Source organism: Phoxinus phoxinus (genome assembly GCF_949152265.1).
Source record: "Phoxinus phoxinus genome assembly, chromosome: 19".
Taxonomy (NCBI): Eukaryota; Metazoa; Chordata; class Actinopteri; order Cypriniformes; family Leuciscidae; genus Phoxinus; species Phoxinus phoxinus.
In genome coordinates this window covers 26,357,341-26,380,669 of record NC_136894.1, presented here as the reverse complement: position 1 = coordinate 26,380,669, position 23,329 = coordinate 26,357,341, and the positions used below count along the sequence as shown (strand labels likewise).

The window sequence follows — 23,329 nt, the reverse complement described above, 5'->3', positions numbered from 1 at the left end:
TATGATAATCCATTTTTTTCTGTGTTGGGTGACCATTACAGTTTTAATTTTGAAGCAAAAACTGTTTAGAACAAACCAGGAAGTGCCAAATCACAAAAACACTGATATTATTTTGAAGCTCATATTATTTGACATTTTCTTGTAGACCTGTAAATAACCCCGAGAGACTGTAAATGTCACTATCTGGTGAGAATACAAGCTTTTGCAAACCACACTAGAGAGATTACACTCATAGGCACACATGTGTGTACATGCCTCCGCACCAAATAGCTACCATTTCCCCTTCATTCCCCCTGGGCCAGTGTGAGTCTACAACACACAGAATGCAAATATCACCAGACCACATAAATAAACAGTCACAGTGTTGGCAGAACTGTGAAGCATCTGTCGTGTGAAACCGACGGATGAAGTACATCCTAAACGCAATATTACAACACTATAAAGAACGACAGGAAACCAAATATCCACACTGCCAATGTTTGTGTGATTTGAGTAAAGTATATATTTTTTAGATTTAACACAAACAGGTGTTTGTTGAAGAGCAAAATATATACTTGTGTAGGCACAGTAAGGCATACGTCTACATTCAGGATTCCCACCCTTTTATGACCAATACATTTCCATGATTTATATCAATGTTTATGTTTATAAAACACATTTTTACACTCATTTGACACCACGCTCACAACAAATAATTAATAGACAAATAAATACTTTATACATTAGAAAACAAATTATATATTGACTTTATATATAGAAATTTGGCTATCTATGCATTCATATACATCTATCCCTGATCCAAAAACGCATCTATTGGTATTCTTAGACATAACATATGATATAATTGAATCTCTTTTTGTAGGTTAAAAGGATAAAACAATAGGATAAAACAAATAGGATACTTTTTTGTCCCTGTGAGAATAGCTCAATAAATACACACACACGTACTTGAGATTATAAAGATCCAGGGTTGTACCAGACCCTATATATTAAAGTGCCAGTACTGTCGGCATCAAGGCGTACAGTAACAGAACAGTACATTATGGTGAAGTGCTAATGAGTATAATAACAGTGCTTCACTCACCTTTGGCTCGGTGGTCTTCTTCTTTAAGACACTTTCCCCCCTCCCACCAACGACGCTTTAGGATTTCTAATCTGTTGTTTTCTTGGAGTTGCAGCACACCCAACGTGATCTCATCTCTGAATGGTGAACCTGCGAGAGAGAGAGAGAGAGAGAGAGAGAGAGAGAAATTAGCTAGCTGGCCAACTGGACTCCCAGGGATACCAGCTGACAAGTGTCCAAAACCATCTACTGTTAAACCTTGGCTGGTTGGGAAACTAGATAACTATTGTACCTTAAGATAAGAGTTTCAGAAGTGAACAGCAATGCTACAGACATGTTAAGACCAGCAATGCTACACAGTAAAAATGTTTTGGCCTTTTAGACAGTTCTACTGACAGAGACAGTGATAGGAAATGACCCAAACTAGCGTTGCCCTCATTAGCACTATGGTTCAACGTGCCAAAACACATAAGCTAACTGCTAAGACATCACTGTGAATGTCTTAAGTCAACTGATGTTGTGCAAATGAGTTACATTAGCTAGTGTGTCAGAATGAAAATGAATGTTATGATAGGTTAATTCCAAATTATTTGACTTGTTAGAATAACATCATCCTTCATTAGACATTACTGTATCACAGCTAATCATGTCCCGCTAATAACAATGTGACGTGAAAGGATGTGTTCATCAAATTAATAGATGTTAATTTAAATTAGACACTGCATATCTGCACTGGAATGGATCAGCTGCCACCGAATGTTATTTTATTATTCATTCAAAGGCTGTGAAAGCGAAGTATCATACAGGAGCATGTTTTTGCACCACAGTATAAGCACAAATATTTTGTATGTACATTTTGTGTGAATATCACTTATATCAAGCCCTGGATTTAAAGTACATTTATTTTCTGTCATGTAGATTAAGAAATATGCAACCTTTTAAAAACCTTGATTTCTAATCAAAAAAAAAAAAAAGTGCCTCTGGCCATATTTCTACAAATTGATAGTACGTTGCTTCATGCACAATACCTTTTTCAAAGTGAAATGTCAAGTGAGTGGGGCTAAAAGTGCATTGTTTTTATCAGAAACAGATAAACGTGAATCTGGCAACGTTTTATTACGTGGGTTGTTATACGTATTGCAGCAGGAAATTAAACAGCCTATGAGTGGCTCTAATAGGTTAATGCTCTATCGCGTTTTAAAACGAATGTACCAACCCTTCCCTAAACCTAACCGATAGCAAAAAGCATATAGTATTTGCTGCAATCACAATTATTGTATGTATGGGTATGTTTTTGGAGTTTTACAAGAATGTATGTAGAGGCGACGAGCCCATGTTGTTTCTAACATTATTGTTTTATACCTTATACAGTTTTTTTGAAAATGGCCTATATTTATTACCAAGAGAATAATTCTGACATTTCAAACAGCAGAGATTTGAAAGCTCACCGACTACTTATTGCATTGCTTGAATTTGAATGACATTCTAAGCTTGTTATCTCAGGTTATGAAAAAATATTTTTCACCTTCCGACACTGAAATATTCGGAGAAGTTTAAATATTTGTGGTTTTATTAGCAGAATGACCTGATTGAACATCACTATTGAACCTGACTATTGACCACAAACACACAAATACATTAAATAGAATATTACATACATAATATTACATATTCTGATGAATCATGAACACAAGAAAAGGATTGTGTGTGAACTTTGCAATGAGGTTTTATTTGTTAACAATGCATTAGTTATCTTGAGCTAAGAATGAACTAACATTATTTATATTTTTCAACTTTATTTAATATGAACTAACATGAATTAAAGGTGCAGTAACTAAGGGATTTCTGAGCAACGCTGTTGAAAGTGGATCGGACCGAGCACCAGAACACACTTGTAGCCAATAAGCAGTAAGGGGCGTGTCCACTCATGATGGGGGAAGGTGCCTGTGTTGCATAGCGTGTTCTTAAATTTGTGGGCGGAGCTATCAAGATAGGGGTGTGGTCCTTTTTGGTAGGGGCCTGTTTGTTTGGGTGATTTCAAATATCAATAGCGTTTCTCAGAATTCGCTAACTGCACCTTTAAGTGAACAATATATATATTCAAAAATAATTGTATGCTAGATCAATAAATGCCTATTGATGTTACAGAAGGAAGAAAAGTACTAGATGCTCAAGACAAAGGTCATTCCATGTTTTACAGTCTAAGGGCCGGGACACACCAAGCCGATGGGTGGCTGTCGGCGAGCATCGGTCCGGCTATAGTTTTTGCAGTGTGTACAGTTCTACACAAAGTAGGCGCTTATAAATGTACCTACATCTTTATCTTTCTTGGAGCATTCCAAAACGCGAATAACAACATGGCCGTATGTAGCTTAATCAATATAAGTGAAGATAAACTCAAAATGCTGCTGTTTATTCACATTGATAGCTCAAGTTCCCTTTTTTTGAATGACGAATATAGACTATTGTCATCTACTGTTTTGGACAGTTATTATCTCTCATGCATTTGCAGAACATACGAATGTTGTATGTTACCATAGGCTGTAGTTTTTGTAGTGTTGAAGTGGAACTTTTCTTTTTTTTTTTATGTGTACCGGCCTTAACCCAGTCTAAGGACGCTGTGATGACATCATCTGCACTCCAGGTATCTATTGAAGCAGATGGAGGGTGTCCATGGTGACCAACCTCTTCATGAATGAGTGGATGAGAGGATTTTATCACTTGGCACCAGAACTTTGGAAGGCGACCTGAAGAGATGTGTTAGAACTGGGAGGAGGGAATGAATGTTTGAACTCCTGGAAGACATTCTATGACCTGGAGATAGACTTTGAAGACGGATGCTGCTCCTGCAGGTTCTAATTTCAAATCTAGTTACGGGTTCATGCGATTATGAGCGTAGGGTGATACTTTGGAGGACAGTTTAGCCTAGTGGTCATGAGGTTGTTGGACTGAACTTCCTGGAGGACAGAAGATCAAAAACAGCAAGCAGCACTGGTAATTTCCTCCCCGCATCTAAGTTCCCCACCTATGTTTGTGAGTATTCATAAGCATCCCTCCTTCATATGTCCTCTCTCTTATTTTCATAATCTTATCTAGTAAAACAAGACTATACTCATTACTTCTTACATTTTTGGAGGCATCATCAGGGACCAAAAATGAAAGGCTTTAATTATTCTTCATGCATCGTGGGAGTCTACAGCAACCCATAATGGCACAGAGATTGGGCATGTTCTTATTATCCAATCTGCCCCTCAAACCCTCTAGCGCCACCAACCGCTTTCAGTAGCGGTGATTCCTCCGTTCCTCTCTTCCAGTCCATTGAGTTTTAACAGACCCTCTAAAGCCTGCGGTGGGTTTGATGGGGGATATTGAGAATGAATGGTGGAAAGTCACGTGAGAGGAGTCTCCGTCACACTATTATTGGTTATGATTGGTTTGTGTGATAAATTGTTTGTTTTCGTGCACGTTCGCGAATAGGTCTGAATGAACAAAATGTTAAAAAGAACAGCTGAACATCAGTATATAAAATAAAATATATTATTTCAATTGTTCAACTTCAGTAGTTTTTTAAATTTTAATACATGGAACAATAATTACAAAGTTAATGTAAAATAATAATATTCTATTATTCTCTTTTTTGATGTATTGTTTATTTAAGTGTAACTGGGACATGAATTTATATATAAAATAGAACATACATATATACGTGCACATAAAAAAAAACCGGAGAGGACTTTGCCTCCACATTTCAGAACACCACTGTACGCCAGTGATTTTTACCTAGTTTTGGACCGAATGATTTGGACAGTGTTGTAACTATTCAAAATGTTATTATTTAATTGAAATAAAGCTGAAACAAATTTTTTTAAATAAATATTAGAATATAAATATAGTGAATAAAAATATAAAATATATAAAAAAAGAAATAAAAAGAAATAAAAGCTAAATGAAATGACTTTAAATTCAGTTAGCAATTTTGTTATGAGCTTTTGTCATATATATATATATATAATGACAAAAGCTCATAACAAAATTGCTAACTGAATTTAAAGTCAAATTGCTAATATAAATAATACTAAATAACAGGACCTGTCATTCCCATGTATTTTATTACTTCCAGTGTTTTCAATTCCTGTCCCATTAGATTTACAAAATGTTTAATCCTTCTTCAGGTTTCACTAAATCCTTCCCAAATTTCATCAGATATCTCACAGACCATATCAGTAAAGAGCTATTAAAAGGTTTCTGATATACTACACTGTTCAAGAGTAACACATCAAAGACACTAAACAGGAAGTAAGGTCATATCTTTGCAATTCTTTGAGATATTGACATGAAACTTGCTATGTATTGTTGCCAAGAGCATCTGGTGACCGTTTAACCTAGTCAAGACTTCATGAAATATAACTTTTTCGATTTTTTTATTTAATAAAGTTTATATTTTAAATGTGCTCTTTCCCCTCTCATAATAAATATATCCGACACTAAACACCCTATTATGAAATTGCTAGAAAAGATGCCACACATAAGGTGAGGCTGTTATTAGGCAACACTTTTTCATATTGATTTAGAAATGTATAAATAGTGGAAAATAAATACTATACTATTCAAAGTTTTGATTTTCATAATCTACTAATGATAGATTTTATTAGAGTCCAGAGCATTCACATTTTAAGCTCTAGTCTCCGTTCTTAAAAGCCAAAAGTAGCAAGTAGGGATCAAAATTCCAGGATAAAAAGCAATACAATAGCTAAATATATGCAGCCTTTATATGAATTGTACACTGAACAACGTTGGAGCTGAACTAAATACATTTTGCATTTCGGACATCTGCTGATCAGCTTCAAAAGAATGTTGAGGAATATAACAGAACTATTAGCTTGCTTAGAAGTCTTAGGGAATTGGAGTATAGGCCTACTGTGCGAAATCACCACATGACGCCAATAACACTTTTACAGCCTATTTCACTTTCACAGCTGGATGTAAGCTTCTTAAATTTTGACTTGACAAGCCCTTTTGCACTCAAGTCCAGAAAACCCTTCTACATTATTCCAGTGAATACAGTGGCTCAGTGGTGGCCATTATCTCACCCAGCCCAATCCTTTAGCCACGATTAAGACCCCATGTTTTCTCTTTTCCTGCCTTCCTCATTGTAACACCCAATAGTGAGTATTAAAGCCCTCAAAGCAAAACACATATGCCATAAATTGTTTCTTTTCCCTCCCTCATATCTCTGTCTGTCAATGAATAATTGCTGGAAATGCCAAATGTCAAGTCAAAGTCAGAAATGCTATTTATCAAGCTTTGCGGAAAGTGCCAAGCCATCTATCCAGGAGAAAAATTAGATAGAAATGTGCAATATCAGAGCATGAAGAGATGCTATCATTGTGACATCTTGTCTGTCTGATGTTCTGTGGGCAATCATCATGTTTATTTCTGACAGAACTAAAATGTTTTTTATTTTACTTTTGGATTTTTTTTATTTTTTATTCAAAGGGAATAAAAAAAAAAAAAAATACTTTTACTGCCATTTTACGCCGTTCACTTGAGCAAACATGTCAGAGTTTGGGCACAAATAAATGCTAATGTATATTATTTGTATACTTACTAGGCATATTTATTGCCAAATAAATAAATAAATACTGTTTGTGTTAAAAAGCGCGTAATTTCTGTGCCACAAGTGTGTTACAGAGCCACATTGATTACACTCTTGTGAAGAAACAAAACATTTTTTTTTTAATTGTCTCTGCACATTAAGCTGGGATGGCGGTCACTAAGGATTATTTTGGTATTCAAGTAACCAGTCGATTATTTTGACAATTGATCGAGTTATCAGATTTTTGTGTGGTACTAAAAATAGACCAAAGTGAACAATAATCATTAAAATGACTTTAAATACATAGGTATGATAACAATGAGGCATTAATAATTGGTTAAAATAAAGCAGGGATGATGAACGTTGGTCCTGGAGGGCTGCTGTCCTGCAAAGTTTAGCTCCAACCCTGAAAAATAAACTCACCTGCTTTAGTGAGCTCAGCTTAGAGATCCTGAAGAAATTGATTAGCTTGGTGTGTTTGATTAGGGTTGGAGCTAAACTCTGCAGGACAGCGGCCCTCCAGGACCAACGTTCCCCATCCCTGAAATGAAGTATCAAAAGCAAGTAATCATTTGGTTTTATTGAACAAAACTGTTCAAATACATCATGTAATATACATAATATGAAATTAAGCAACTTATGTACATTATACTGTATGTATTGGTTTCAAAAGCGGCCAGTCAATTGAGACTACCCTGCTCTCGGTCATTGAAGCTGGCAAGAACAGCTTCCAAATCATCAGTACTCATCTTCCTGGATCTGTTTGCTGCTTTTGACACAGTTAACCACCAGATCCTCCATTTAACCTTCATGATGATGAAGGGCATCTCAAAAACCACACTCCAATGGTTCAAGTCTTACCTCTCAGGTAGGTCCTTCAGGGTGTCTTGGAGGGGTGAGGTGTCTAAGCTGCAACATCTAGCTAGCTACTGGGGTGCCTCAGGGCTCAGCGCTTGGACCACTTCTCTTCTCCATATACATATCATCACTAGGATCATGTGCCGTTCAGAAACATGGTTTTTCATATCACTGTTATGCTGATAACACACAACACTACCTCTCAGCCAGATGTTCCGACAGAAGCTGCTCGCATCTCAGCCTGCCTGACAGACAGACATTTCTTGCTGGATGAAGGACCACCACCGTCAACTAAACGTTGCAAAGACTTAACTGCTTATGGTCTTAGCCAACCCAACACTTTGCCACAACTTCTCTATTCAGCTAGGTTTGTCAACTATAACCTCATCCAGGACAGCCAGGAACCTTTGAGTTGTGACTGATTATCAGTTAAACTTCCCAGAACACATTGCTAGAAGTGCCCAGTCCTGCATATTTGGCTTGTAACATTACAAGATCAGGCCCTTCCTATTGGAGCATGCTACACAACTCCTTGTCCAAGCTCTTGTTCTAACCAGACTGCACTATTATAATGCTGTCTTGGCAGGCCTTCCAGCATGCACTGTCAAACCTCTGCAACTGATTCAGAATGCTGCACCAAGAGTGGTCTTTAACAAGCCTAAGAAAGCGCACGTCACACCTCTCTTCATAAACATGCACTGGTTGCCAAATGCTGCTCGCATCAAATTCAACGCACTGATATTTGCCTCCAGAGCAACCACTGGCTCTGCAGCCCTATACCCTATACTACTTCAGAATGACTGTAGAATGAAACGCTAAGCGTTTCAGACTTTATGCGTTCTCAATTGCACATTATTGGAAACCCAGACAAACAGCACATGCAGAGACAGAGTTCGTGTGGAGCCGCACTGAGACGGAAGAAACTCGTAACCTGCACGCATGTAAAAAATTAAAGCGTTCCGCTTCCCCCTGAAATAACTGAATTGCATCATATGTGGAAGCCTGTTGCCACCTTTTTTTTGCCACCAGTAAAAATTAAAGCAAGCAATTGTTTGTGAAATGAAGTTCCAAATAAGAAGTCAAGTCACTGTGAAAAAAGCTACAATTATTAAACTTTTCCCTAGTTTGCTGTTTGTACCACTTAAAGCTAACGTCTGATTCTGGCTTTCTTCAGATATTGTATAATAGACCTCCTAGACACTCAGAAGTATTTCTAGTCTACTTATATAACAAGGTTAAAATCAGACTTGGGTTTCTCATAAACCTTTATATCCCACCTGAAGCCTTTCTCTCTCTTTCTCTTTATTTCTCCGACACTTCCACTTCCGCCCTACTCACCCAGAGGCATGCCGATGCCGTAGCCCTTGGTGTCCAACAGGCCTCCTATCTGTGTGAGGTTGCAGTTGAGGCGTCGGTAGTACTCGTTCATAGTGCTCTCCAGAAGAAAGGCGTATTTGGAGTTTAAAACCCGTGCTATGCCCTCCTCCGTGCTCTTCACGAACACACTGGGCTGCTTGGAGTACATGTAATTCCACATGCGCTGGTACGTCTGATAGCGCGAGTTCTGAGAGCGAGAGTGCAGAGTGGGTTTGTCATCACAGATGAAAGTCATTGGAAAAGACAGAGAGAGAAAAGAGCGGTGAAACAGACATAGTATTGAAAGGCGGAGAAAAATCAAAGACAAAATTATATTTGCGGTGACATGAGGACAGGTGAATGAATAAAGAGACATTTTATTGGCAGACATTGAGAGTGAACTAGATTAAGGTAACATATTGAAAGAAAGTGAAAATGTAAGGGAAAGAAAGATGGATAATACATTATTAATGTAATGGGGAAGTGAACTTGGCCTCCAGTGTGAATATAAATGTAGCTGTGAGTCACTATGCCAACTGCTTGCTGCCATAAACAGGACATGATGCATTATAACGTCATTAAACCACATGCACAAACTAGTCGATTAGCTCTACTGCTATTTAAAGCACTGGATCCATTCCGACTAATCGAATCGTGTAGGCCTATCACATGATTTTAGCTCCACTTGTTTTGTTTTTTTTCCATTCTGTTTTTTTAATTATTTACACAAGGTAAACACATACTTTTCTGAGCAATTAGCCATAATGAGTAGTCGAGAAAGTTCCATATTGTGAACGGATTTATCTACAAGCAAATCCAGAAGGCATGATTTAAATAGAGCTACATTGCAAGTATTATAAAATTAGTAAAAATTATATAATTATAAAAATATAAATATATTTACTCACTGGCCACTTTATTGGGTACACCTTGCAAGTACCAGGTTGGACCTCCTTTTGCCTTCAGAACTGACTTAATTCTTCGCGGCATAAATTCAACAAGGTGCTAGAAAAATTCTAGCTGACATGACAGCCCTTCTGCCTGAATGCATTGAGTTTCTGTCATGCGATTGGATGATAAGATACTTGGGTTAACAAGCAGATGAACAGGTAATAAAGTGGCCAGTGAGAGTAACTACTGCTCAAAAGTTTTGGGTCAGTGAGTCTTTTTTTAAAAGAAGTTAACACTGGAGGCATTACATTGATTAAAAGTGACAGTAAAAGGCATTTATAATGGTTACAAAATATTTATATTTCAAATAAATGCTGTTCTTTTGCATTTTCTAATAATTAATGAATCCTGAGAAATATTGATCATGGTTTCCAATAAAAAAAAGCAGCACAATTGTTTTCAACATTGATAAGAAATGTTACTTAATCATTAAATCAGCATATTAGAATGAATTCTGAAGGATCGTGTGACTATGAAGATTGGAGTGAACACTCAGCTTTGTTATCACAGGAATAAATTACATTTGAAAAGTTATTTTGAGCATAAGAGACTTCTTTCAAACACATTAAAACACCTTGCTGACCCTAAACTTTTGAACAGTACTGTATAAATATTGTTATTATTAATATATATATATTAATATGAATGCAAAAGGTGGGTCTTGTATAGAACTTTGTGAATGAAGGGCTTTCTGTGAAGTTCTGCCAGCACAGATTACGCGTGGGCCTGTATATGAGTCACTAGTCCAGTGACTGCCATAAACAGGAAGTGATGCATTATGACATTACGTGTGCACACATGACAGGCAAGTGAAACAAATCACACACACAAATTTCACACAAACACATGCTTGCACAAACAAGGACCTACGTACCATGAAGAAGGTCATAGTACTTCCTCCTTGAATAGTCCCGTACTGGATGTTCGTCTGATCTGCCAAGTCATCAGCAGATTCGATTGGCACCTCCATCCTCTGGACCGTCAGAAAAGCTGCAAGGTTTGCCGTGTAGGAGGAAATGATGATCAGCGTAAATGCCCACCTGTCCCGTACACACAGGAACACAGCGTTTTTTCCACCAGAAATATAAATGCACGCATATTAGAGACAGATGTTTAGGTGTTTGCAGATATGCTTACATACAAACATCACTCAATGAAATATTGAAAGACACCCACAGCTGCAATGTCAACCAGGTTTGATTAAATGCAAAATAGCAAGCTAAAAAAAAAGATGCAGATAGTGTTTGCAAACTCATGATGACAGATTGACAACTCAATGTTAACACATTAACCATTTAACTAACACTCTTATTCATGCCAGATGGTCTTCTAACCAACGTGATCACTGTAGAAAAAACGAGTTGGTAAACTGGTTCAAATTATGTTCAGGAATGCTGTTAACCAGCTCAACCAGTTCCCCACCAGAGCCAATGTGGTCTACTAGCTCTGGTCAGGATGGTCTGCCAGGTTGACCTCAACACTAATTGGTAGTCCAGTTGGTCAGACACCTAACTAGATTTAACCAGGTAACAAAACAAGCCATGTTCTTGTACACAAATAATCAACATAATATCCCAAAGAAAGTATTTATGCTCTGTTGAATCTGAAATCTGAAATCCATCACATTATAAAAGAACACTACCGTTCAAAAGTTTGGGGTGGGTAAGTTTTATTTGTATTTTATTTATTTAAATATGCTCACCAATGCTGCATTTATTTGATCAAAAATGCAGTGAAAACAGTAATATTACGAGATAATATTACTATTTTAAAATGTCCTTTATTCCTGTGATGACAAAGCAGATTTTTCAGCAACATTACTCCAGTCTTTAGGGTCACATTACTCTTCAGAAATCATTCTAATATACTGATTTATTATCATCAATGCTGAAAACAGTTGTTTTGTTTAATATTTTTGTGGAAACCACAATATTGTTTTTAGAATACTTTTATAATTCAAAAGAACAGCATTTATTTGAAATAGAAATCTCCTGTAACATTATAAATGTCTTTACTGTCATTTTTTAAAATCATTTTAATGTGTCTCTAGCTGAATAAAATATAATTAAAAACTCTTACTGACCCCAAACTGTTGAAAAGCAGTTTGCTTGTTTGTATGATAGGAATTTTTAGTAGGAAGTTTAAGAGCCCTTCCAAAACACATGGATTGTGCTCTTCGTCGCAGTGAATCATGCTCAGATGAAAGGAAACTTCTCAATTCCTCAGAGAAAGAGCTTTCATGAGACTGGTGAAGCATTTAAAACTTTTCTAAAGAGACTGGCCTCCAAAAATGCACAAACAGGCAGATTAGTTACTTGTTATTAAGTAAAAGCTCTTTATCAAAAATTAAAGTGCACCAATTGCAGACACGCGTCCCCCAGAGCATCAGAGAGTTTAGCGTTGTGCTGAGGGACACAGAGGAGATAGACGGGAGCTCTGTGGTTTCTGGGTCACCCCTGTGTGGGATTAAAGTTGCATCTATTGTGTTTATTCACACCACAGATGATTAAACATTTGGCTTCCACTGCATGCACAGATCAAATCATTTCAACTCTGATGTTAGTCTTCCTGAAAGCAGTTGTTCAACTTAAATGACCTCAACAGCAAGGCGTAAGACTGAAATTGAAGAGATGGAACACAAGACAGCTTGACTTGATCTAGCAAAATGAACAGAGGTGGGAGACTAATCTGGAAATACACTACAAAAGAGCGAAGCGCACACTACATGTCTGCAACACAACACAAACATCCCCATACAAACTTCAATACACTTTACACTTTCAATAAAGTGAGAAAAGACACACTCTTAATGGTCTCTTCAGACAGAGAACAGATTTTCAGTGCATGTTAAATTGAAATAACGCATCCCCATGTGTGAAAATCTGCCCAAAACAAAATGTTTACACCAAGTAGGTCATTTTTTTTGTTTACTTGGCCAGGAAAAAAACACACACACAAAAAAAACAAGACCTACCAACAAATATGATATGAGTGATTATTCAGCTAGAGGCGCTTCACATGAAATCTTGAAAAATTATGTTGATTAACCTTCAAGTAGATTTTGGTAATATGCTAGTGTGGATTTTTGTACTTGCTCACACCACCAAGTTAGGCAGCAGTCAATGAAAATATGAATATTTATATCAATTAAATAATTAATTTACATTTAAATATGAACATTTAAATTTGAATAGATATGAAAATAAAAAGAACTGTTTTATCTGTCCCTCTTCTCATTTTCATCATTAAATATAGGCTTTGTTTGAATGCTTCTCAAACGTTTGGTGCAATGGTAATATTGGTGACAGTGATTCTTTGTCACACAAAAAAATACAAATTATACAGATAAAATTAACTGGAAATACGTTTTAGATTCATTGGCTAAAGTGCAGTATAATTAACTCTTTTTATGCATTTATTATAAAAGAGAAGTTATAAAGTCTGGGTTGGGACAAAAGCACAAAATAGAGAAATTCTGGAAAATCTAACTATTTAACAATCATATTCTAACACTAGAAAAAGTAATTAAAGATAAACAATACAAAGTTTAAAGCTATTATAAGCTATGCTTTAAAAATAGGATTGCATGAAAAAAATCTTTAAAATCCTAATTGGCTAAAGCAAAGTTCCAAAAACTAAAGATTTGTTTAAACAAAAAAACAAAAAAAATTCTATATTTTTTTTCAGTTTTGTTTTTAATACTTTAAGATCTTTAAACATATTTATTTCAGGTAGTTCACAAGGCAACATCATATTAGTTATTTTATTTTTTATTTTTTTCATCAAATATTTATAATTTATTTCATTTCAGCTTTATTTCAATTACCAAATACAGTTAATAATATAATGTTCGTTTCAGTGAACAACAACAACACTGTCACTCATGTACTGTAAGCTTTCGGGTCATGTGCGCAGAACCAGCTTGTGTCTTAATACTCACAGATGCACATTCACACTTACTGCATGGCCTCTTACACCTCAAAGGAAGTGTGAACCATCCCCACACTTACCAAACACCACTGACACAGCGTGTGGACAGGGCCCGGGGCATGATCTCTGAGCCCTGCTGCATGAAACCACCGATCGGAAACCACAGGCTGTTCCCTAGCGTGTACTGATTCTCCAGGAGGTCCTTGCGGTCCCGCCAACACGGGAAGGGGTTGTACCACTCATATGGACTCAGCCTGATGGAGGGAGAGAAAAAACAAACAATGAAACCGGGAAAGACTACTGTTACCTCAAGAAGAACGCTGGACTGTGAAAATAATGATATTCAAAATAGATCTGTGTGTATTGAGTGGCAGTGTGGCACCTGGCAGCCAGGAAGAGTACACAGCTAACGGCCAGATAGGCTAAAAGCATAAAGAGCCAGACAGCTGGCGAAAACGGATCCAAGAAGGAGAAATAACCTGGCTTCCTGCCCTGTAGAAAGCACATAAACAATACAAACAATGCTTTCACCACTCCTACAGAATCTCAAAACAGCTGAAAGCTTTTCCTGATACAATTGCTGTTTGTTATTGTTTGGTTGAGTTCACCTTTTCATATGCAGAGATTTGCTAAAAGTTTGTTATTGATACGGACAAAACATTATACACAATTTTTCCATTTATGCATTATGCATCAGGCAGGTGCTTTCATCCAAAGCAACGTACAATGCATTAAAGATATGCATTTGATCAATTCACGTCTTCTAAGGCAACCGACGCCCTTACATTTTTGCACCATGCTTTGATGTTTTAACTACAAGAATGCAAGATTTTCATGCAAGATTGTTAAATGTGACATAATCCACCTAAACAAAATCTGATGAAAATTCTTTACTAAGCTCTGCCTGTTGCTAACTCAACCAAGCGTTACATAATGTCCCATAGGAATGTCTTACCCTCAATCACTATGGTAAGCCTATTATACGTGTTTATATTTTAGATCTGTCTGGATGGTTTTTGCGGGACATTGCGTACACTTGCCCGTGCGTGTCATGTCATTTCCGTAAATAGAGAAAAGTTGCTCCGGCTACAAGGCGGATGCATGGTGTGGAAGTGGCAGAGGTTTGTGTCACAACGAGCGAGAACGGATGACATGGAGCCGCTAAATCTCCAAACAAACGGCGAACATAAGAGAGTCTGCTGGCAAAAAGAGAACGTGACGGAACTTGTAATAAAACAGGAATCAACATTGGCTTGGCTTTCCAGAGATGGCGAGAACTGAGTGATTTGAAACGTTGTAAAAGCGACACGGAGATGGTGTTTTTATTACTCAACAGGTGAGTGAGGTATTTTATTGAACAGATAAACTGCCATATGTAGCTCTCTAACAGTTCATTGTAAAGTCATTAAGGTTGTTGTAGTGCTGGAAATTATTTTAAAGTAAGTATCGCGTCTATTAATGGGTAAAGCTACAGTAACGTCTTCAGCTAGTCAGCTTGAGATCCTTTCCATCTAAACTGGTTATATCTCTTAAGACTATAGTGAATGTTTTATGAGCAGTTGGATAACCATATTCATCTACACAGTCACGCAGAGCCGAAGTACAACCAAAACAACGTTCTTCCGCAAAACGCATGCAGTTTTGTCTTTTGTTTTTTAACCGCCAGAGTGTCAAAAGTTACATAGTGTACCTTTAATAATAATTGATGAAAAATAATAATACTAAAAAAATATACATTACATATTATACATATTTAAAATACTAATAATATATTAGTAATATAACAACAATTAATAGTAATAAATTATTATACATATTTGTGAAAGGTTTTGTGAGATTCACGCAAGAATATTACAGTCTATGATAGTAACAAAATAATTTCTGATATAAAAATACCAAATGTAGTATGCAATCTCAATTCAGTGTATTATAAATGCGTCTTACTATGTGGACGCGGTACAGGATACTGATTCCAAGGTTCATGAAAGGTTTGGAGAAATCTATGACCTTTTCTCTCTCTGATGTGATTGTAAATCCAGCCACTGCCAGATCTGCTTTCTGCAACAAACAGAGAGAAAGAGAAAGAATTAGCAATACTAGTTTGATATTGTACTCATGCAACATTTTCATTAACCAAAATTACATTCAAGAGGTATTTGTCACCCATGATTTCCAATAACAGGGAGTTTATTGAGATAATGTACAACAGCAAATACAGTGTAGATGATCTCAAACAGACACGAAATGCAGCAAAAGCCGCAAAACTCTATTCTGATTTTGATTTCTTTTACACAAAGATAAGTTTGTAGTGCCTTACTCATGGATTAGCTTATCGAAAAAAACTTTAAAAGAAATGGCTGTCATCTTACTAAAATCAGGCATACATGTACTTCCTCAATAATTTGAAACAAATTAAATTCAGCAAAGTTCAGTCACTGCTGAAATGCACAATGCACAATAAAAAGCAAAAAAAAAAAGAAAGACCTATAATTGTCTTGATTGACTTCTGGTATAGCTTCAGGGTTTCTATAACATACTGTGACTTTACTGACAGATACTACCAACCCCCTCGGTTGTGGTGATAATTCAGTGATGTTTCTAAGTGCTCATTAGCATACCGCTGTGTCAGTTGTACAGTGTTTGACTCGCACCAGGCCTGCAATTTTGTTGCATGTTGTTTGTGCTCCACGTGTGTTCCCCTGCTAAACATTGACCTTGGTTTCAAGAAGTCAAGTCAAGCCACCTTTATTTATGTAGCGCTTTTTACAATACAGATTGTATCAAAACAGCTTCACAGTGAGAACATGAAAATAATACAACAAAGTTTGTTTCTAGAAGAAAATTGCATCATCGTCCACCTAAAGCAAGGCGGATCAATAATATTGTTGAATATTAAATGTCCCCAACTAAGCAAGCCAAAAGCCAAGGCAACAGTGGCAAGGAACTAAAACCAAAAGCAGCACTCGAGGAGAAAAGCGTTTGACATTATCTGAGGTTCACTGATAAAGACAAGGAGTGGCAGTGGAAAGAAAAAGGATATTTAGCACAAGGAGAATCAGCACAGAATTGAAAAAGGGAAAGTCAAGGCTGGACAGCTGGATGGATGAATGGACAGATAATAAAGGGATGTAAGTGCACTGGGTTGATGGAAGAATTTGATATGAGAGTCCTTGGGTAAAAGGAAAGAGATTTATTTATTACGGGGATGGAGAGAGATAGAAAAACAGGGCTAAAGAGTGGAAAACAGAAAGAGAGAGGGGGAGAAATAGAGTGACAGTCCTTGAGAGAAGAAACCGATACTTGTAGGGGAAGGGGGTGATGAGGAATGGTTAAGAACAGAGAGTTGGTAAAGAGAAGGCTTCCAGCGAGGACACGGGGAATATTGTGCCCTTGTGAGATGAAGGGAACGAGGGATACGGAATGAAAAATGAGAGAGAGAATATAAAAGCAGAGTGAAAGTTCCTGAGGAAGGAAATGAGCGATAATGAATTAAAAACCTCGGTGTGGCATTATTGTGGCCTTTCTATTTTACTTCCTCCTCGAGGGAGGAGGGGGTGAAAGTGCTAGAGAGTAACTACTGTAACAGTAGTGACACTACTAAAATTAACTAAATTTTACAGCTCAGCATAATATATATATATACAGTGGGGAGAACAAGTATTTGATAGACTGCCGATTTTGCCGACACTGCCGACTGCCTATAATTTGATGCTACTGTATGGATATATATGGTATATATATTGGACTAGTTGCTTATTTATAGAAACTTTAATATTTTTTAGTAATTTTGATTGCAAATTGTTCTAGTTTTATTAATAGTATTTGTTGTAAATGGATCTGTAGAAATATTGAAAATCTTTTCACAATTTTCTTAAAAAGAAATCACTCCCTTATAGGGGTCATGAAATAGGAAATCAAATTTGCCTTGATCTTTTGACATAGGAGCTTTGTACCATTAAAACATTCTGGTTTCATAGCTTAAAACTTCCTCCTCATTATAAACAAAGAATTTATTTAATCAAGCTGCAAAAAAGGCTCATTAGTATCATAATTGTGGGATCCGTGATGTCACACAGGCAAATATATATTTACATTTACATTTATGCATTTACATTTATCCAAAGCGACTCACATTGCATTATCCTATACATTTATACATAGGTATGTGCAATCCCCTGGGATCAAACCCACAACCTTGCGTTATTAACGCAATGCTCTTACCATGAGCTACCACAGGAAAGCTATATAAGCTATAAGATATATAGAGCAAGACATCGATTAATAATTATACACAATCGCACCATAGGCCACGCCCACTGCCATTCACTCGCTTAAAGGCTGACATTTGCCTACACTGGATGTGAGCGTTGCGTCAAAGGTAAATAGAGCCCATGTGTGGCAAGCAGGGCGAGTGGCGTGATGGATGAGCGACGACAGTGAAGGATGAGACAGGACCAGGCCTGGACTATTTATGTTACGTTTTGTGTTTATTTATATATTAAAGTGTAAAACGTTCGCAGGTTCCCGCCTCCTCCTTTCCTTATCAACATAACTTGTTACACCATTATAATCACTTACGCTGTCTACACTGGATAAGGTATACAGATGCGAATTCAGTTTCTGACGTACTCCACGCACTTGAGTCTGTCGACAACAGGACAAATGGAAAAGTGAAAGAACGTATCTGTACAGACTCAAGAACCCTAGCGTTGTATACAAGTGGATTTTATTTTGTAAACAAGGCACAATGTAATGGAGAGTTTGCAAAGAAACTTTTGTTGAAAGATGAAGCAGCCAACTGTATTGCATCCAAAACTGTAAGTAAATGATTTCATAATGCATTGTCTGTAAATTATGGTTTTATATAGATAATGTTTTCTAAATGTGCAATAGCAAGTGGGCGTTGATACTTTTTCCTATGCAATGACTTTAGTCAATCATAACGGTGGCCGTTTACTGACAAGCCTTAAAGGAGCCGCCCCTTAAAAATGGGTCAGAATGAAGGTTGAAAAAAAATGAAGACTGAAAAAAAAGGTTGAAATTTTTTTTCATTATATATAAATGCATACATACACACAGATTTTATATATATATATACCGGCATATATATATATGTGTGTGTGTGTGTGTGTGTGTTTGCAAAAAAACCTTTATAAACATTATAAGTGAACATCAAGGAACATATTAAAATGCTAAAATCCATGTAATGCCCCCATAAAAAAAACGTTGATATTGACCGAAAAAGCTTTAATGTAATTAGCTACATTTTATTAAAAGATAACAGTCAACCTTTGTCAACCTGAACGATTTAAAATCACGAGTAGCTTGTCTAGCAAAGTAATTCCCCTAACACTAGCGGTGATCAATAGCAGTTCATTCTTCTTAAAAACCCCAAGTGTACCCCAGATATCTCTCAATCTGCTTAATTACTCCCTAATTGATTACTGAGAGATAGCTTTCTAAACCACATTCAAAGGGTGTCATCAAACGCTGGTGTCAAGGAAGAGCTGAATTGTGGGTCCATGGAGAGAAAGATGTGTGTGTGCATACACAGTTTACATACACAATGCGCCAACATGTGACAACTGTGCACTGGCTTCAGCAGCTGTAATGGTATAGTGTCACGGAATAATTAGACACAGAAAGAACTGATTAGTATACGCGTGTGTGTTCAAAAGGACTTTGCCGAGACCTGCCCACACTGGGGTTAATAGAATGACATTACCGTTCTTATTACTGCCGCCATTATTTTTAGCATTAGTGTGAATGGCGCTAATATCTGTAATCGTTACTCTAATGGAAACATCAGTTGGCAACAGTCCAGTGTTGAAATCCTGCTAGCTCCATACAAACATATAAAAGGCTCTTACAATTTTTAATAAAAAGCTAATTTTCAAAGACAATGCTTTAGAAGATTTAAAATCAACTATCAGGTGTACATTCAAAATGATTAAACATGATTAAATGTTATATTGAACATTATGTTTTAATAATGTTTGGAGGTTATTTCAAATGTTTTGATGAATAAACATACAATAACACAACTGTAAAAGCCCAATTGTTTAATTGAGGTTCAGTGTGACTAGAAAGCGTCTCTGAATGTACACAACGTATCCACAGAGCTTAATTAAGGACGTGTGTGCAGGCATGCATACCCTGTTGATTAATTCCCCCACCATGCCAGTCCATGACCCATTAGGTTCTGGAGCTCCATACAGGCCGTCATCCACCAGCTTGATCCGGAACGAAAACTTCAGTATGTCTGCCAGCTCCCGCAGCATATCCACACAGAATCCCTCATACTGATCGTTGCCATGAAAGTCCTGGTAGTTTGCCTTGCGCATCACGTATGGATTCTCCTATAAAACAGGATGAAGGTAACATTTAACGCTGTAATATTCCACTCTAAATTTCCATACAGTGAAGCACCATAAACTCAATGAAATTCAATAGCCTTACAGTGGAAGTGGCATTTTGATTGGTGTTAAGCCATGAAATGGCAGTAAAATCCAGTGAAACGGTGATTCCTTGGCCTTGACATGTGAAAGTACTTTTTGGCTGCAGCTTCTTGGTTTGAATGCATTATATCTTTTGAATGTATTATATCAGTAAAATGTGGCCTGTGGATAGCAAACCTATTTTCTTCTTTTGATGCAAATAAGATGGTTAATAATGAAGGGATGACTTGTGGTTGTTTTGATTATTTTTTTTTTTTTTACAGAACAAATAAAAGCAGTACGGTAAGCTATTTTAAAACAATTAGAGCCAGATACATTTTTATGTTAGAAGGAATTGCTTAAATGTGTTTGTTGCCTGGAAGCAACATTGTATGAAATTGGAATGAATAATGATGCTGTGAATATGGATGCAAACAATGAAGGTGCCATCTAAAATATTGAAACTAGTATATATTTTTTATACACTATACTTTCATAATGGGATAGAGTAAAACAGGACATTCAATGAAAAAAAAATGTAGCACTGTACTTTATGTTATCCATCTAAAATTGACTGAATAGTGAGAAATAGGTTATTCTACACCAGAATGGAACCTGACCAAAAGCTGGTGTAGAAACTGTTGATAAAAACAATATCATCTTGGGTAAAATCATCCTATAGCGTGAGCTAGAACAATGTGCACTGATGATTTTTTCACAGTAAGAGCGGGAAAGTGCATTAAGAAAATAAATAAAATCAATTTTGATTTGATGTTGACTTTAAAATTACATTCATGATTGCATTCAACAGAGGAATGTAGGTTTGCTTAAACTGTTAGGCCAATTTCTGATGGGAAAAATTAGTCTAGTCTGAATCAATTTACGTTTTGAGATTGTCAAATTGGAATCTACAAAGCTCTTCTTACAATTACAAACCCAATAAAACAACATTATTATACTGTATAAGCTCTGTGTAAGCAAGCAAGGCTTGGGAAGTCCCTCATATTTTCTCTACTTTAAATCTTACAAATATTTGTAGCGTCCATAATAACATTTAAGACGCATTGGGTTTGGAGAGGTGCTGTTTGAAAAGACTTTTGCAACCTTTGAATCGGCAATGCTTGTACCAGTGAGTGCCAAATCTGTAAAAGCCCTATAATTCACAATTATCTCTTACATACTGGTCTGAAATGCTCAAAAGTTCTTTATTCACATGCTGCCATAACCACAAAGCCCTGAGCATCATGGAATCATAACTGCAGAAGTTCTTACCAGTATTGTGGTGACTGTGAGCGTCTTATTGGCTAACGTCTCAGATGCGTTGATGTCTAAAGACGTGGAGTTCATAGCTAGCGTGTTATTGGAGTACCAGACACCAATCTGCACATGTAAAGTAAAAAAAGGTTTTAGAAGATGCTTTACTACAAATATTATGCACAGTTAGAAGTACTTGCATGAACAAATCTGTGTTAAATGAACTAAATTATATAAAATCATTTGTGACCCATTTGAAAACATGTTTGATCTCGGAAGGGGGAAACAGGCAGGAATAAACAAGTTCAGTGAATAAGACGAGGGGATGAAGGAGAGATAAAAGAGCATGAAGCGAGGGATCAATACTATGATCAATAAGAGAGGAGTGAAGTGGTGATTACTCCAGCTACCACCCATTCATTAGACCTCACAACCTCTCTCGTGATTCCGGATAAAATCCGGAGTTAGTGTTCATGTGTGTGTGTGTGTGTGTGTATTACCTCTTTGTGACCCCCCTTGAATTTCTCAAGAATACGCAGCGTGTAATTGGTCCTCTGGCCTTTGCTGTTAAACTCCACGCGGCCTGTTAGGCCGTCGTACTCTACCTAAAATGAAAAAAGAGAGAGGGAGAATTTAAACCAAGGGTAACAAACAAGAATGACGAATAGCATTAATTTTGACCTACAATATTAAGGTAGAAATTATAGCACAGGCGGAGAAAAACAGAGACAGCCAGAGGACAAGTGAGAGGAAAACTTTGAGATGATTAAGAAAGTTAAGGTGAAGTGTCATTTCTGCTCCACCGGCATCACCAATTGCAATTGCAAAAATAATGACTGTTTTCATTATTATTGGCAAGTGAGGTAAACACTTGGAGTTATGGAGACAAACCGAAAACGGAGGACGAGAGGAGGTGTGGAGATGGTGCCAAATGGAGTGGTGAAATGATGGAGTGATGGGCAAACTGCAAAACAGATGGAGGGACACAATGAATGAAAGACCGCACTTGTGCCTAGACAACACAAACATAGTCTAGGATCTCACAGTTTATAATAGCTGCATTAAAATGATCAAATACAAACAGGCCTTCAGACAGGTTGTAATAAACAATGGACATCTGGTGTTAAGGGCACAGATATAATTGCTCTGCAACTAAATGGCAGTTGTAAAATTACTATGGCTGAGAATAATCATAACAGAGGACGTTAAAGTCATACTGCATTGGTCACCTGATGGCCGTCGATGGAGGGGACAACCAGGAATATTGTCCCGGTCACTGTGACAAGGGCGGCACTTTACTCAAGTACTCAAGCTACTTGTGAAAAAAAAGACATTTATTTGTGGTATAAATTAAATGACGGTTTGGAGTTCCTTATAAATGCCTGTGAATTGAGTAAAAAAATACCATATTTATTTAAAAAAATTCTTAGGATTTTATTAGGATTTTGTCTCATCTAGCATTTTGTATTTATTTTTTTAAATGCATTTCCTTGATTTATTTATTACTATTTTATATATATTATTATATATACATTTAGATTTTTACATTTCATTTGGTTCATTTACTGTTATTGCTGTTTTCTGCATAGTTTCACAGTGCTAAAACAGTGGTAAATGTTTCTTGATGGTGTTAAATGATGCACAACGATACTCAATGCACAATAATGCATTAGTCAAGGTTTAAATTTATTGCGGAGTAAATTGAAAAGCATCCATCATAACTCTCTGCGTCTTGTATATCGACGCCAAGGGGAAAGATTACAAAGACATTTTTCCTTGGAATAACATGCACTGATGAATTGTGCGCAACGAGACCAGAACGTATTTTGAGAAAGTAGATATGCTCAATTTGAATTTCATGTTGACTTTAACAGAGCCTATAAA

The 23,329-nt window shown here is 36.7% G+C and overlaps 1 protein-coding gene across 3 annotated transcripts in view; it reads right to left on the bottom strand.

The window, feature by feature from the left end:
• The window catches only part of LOC306986486 (glutamate receptor ionotropic, kainate 5), a 40,252-nt gene that overhangs the window by 4,104 nt on the left and 12,819 nt on the right, over positions 1–23,329 (bottom strand). For all 3 annotated transcript variants that reach the window (XM_079589782.1, XM_079589781.1, XM_079589783.1), the window contains 9 exons: positions 21,946–22,050; positions 21,464–21,571; positions 19,910–20,113; positions 15,699–15,812; positions 14,137–14,246; positions 13,835–14,008; positions 10,699–10,864; positions 8,856–9,081; positions 1,085–1,213 (listed from right to left, as the gene is read on the bottom strand). In XM_079589782.1, the coding sequence (XP_079445908.1) occupies positions 1,085–1,213; positions 8,856–9,081; positions 10,699–10,864; positions 13,835–14,008; positions 14,137–14,246; positions 15,699–15,812; positions 19,910–20,113; positions 21,464–21,571; positions 21,946–22,050 (1,336 nt within the window). The remainder of the gene's footprint in view (positions 1–1,084; positions 1,214–8,855; positions 9,082–10,698; positions 10,865–13,834; positions 14,009–14,136; positions 14,247–15,698; positions 15,813–19,909; positions 20,114–21,463; positions 21,572–21,945; positions 22,051–23,329) is intronic.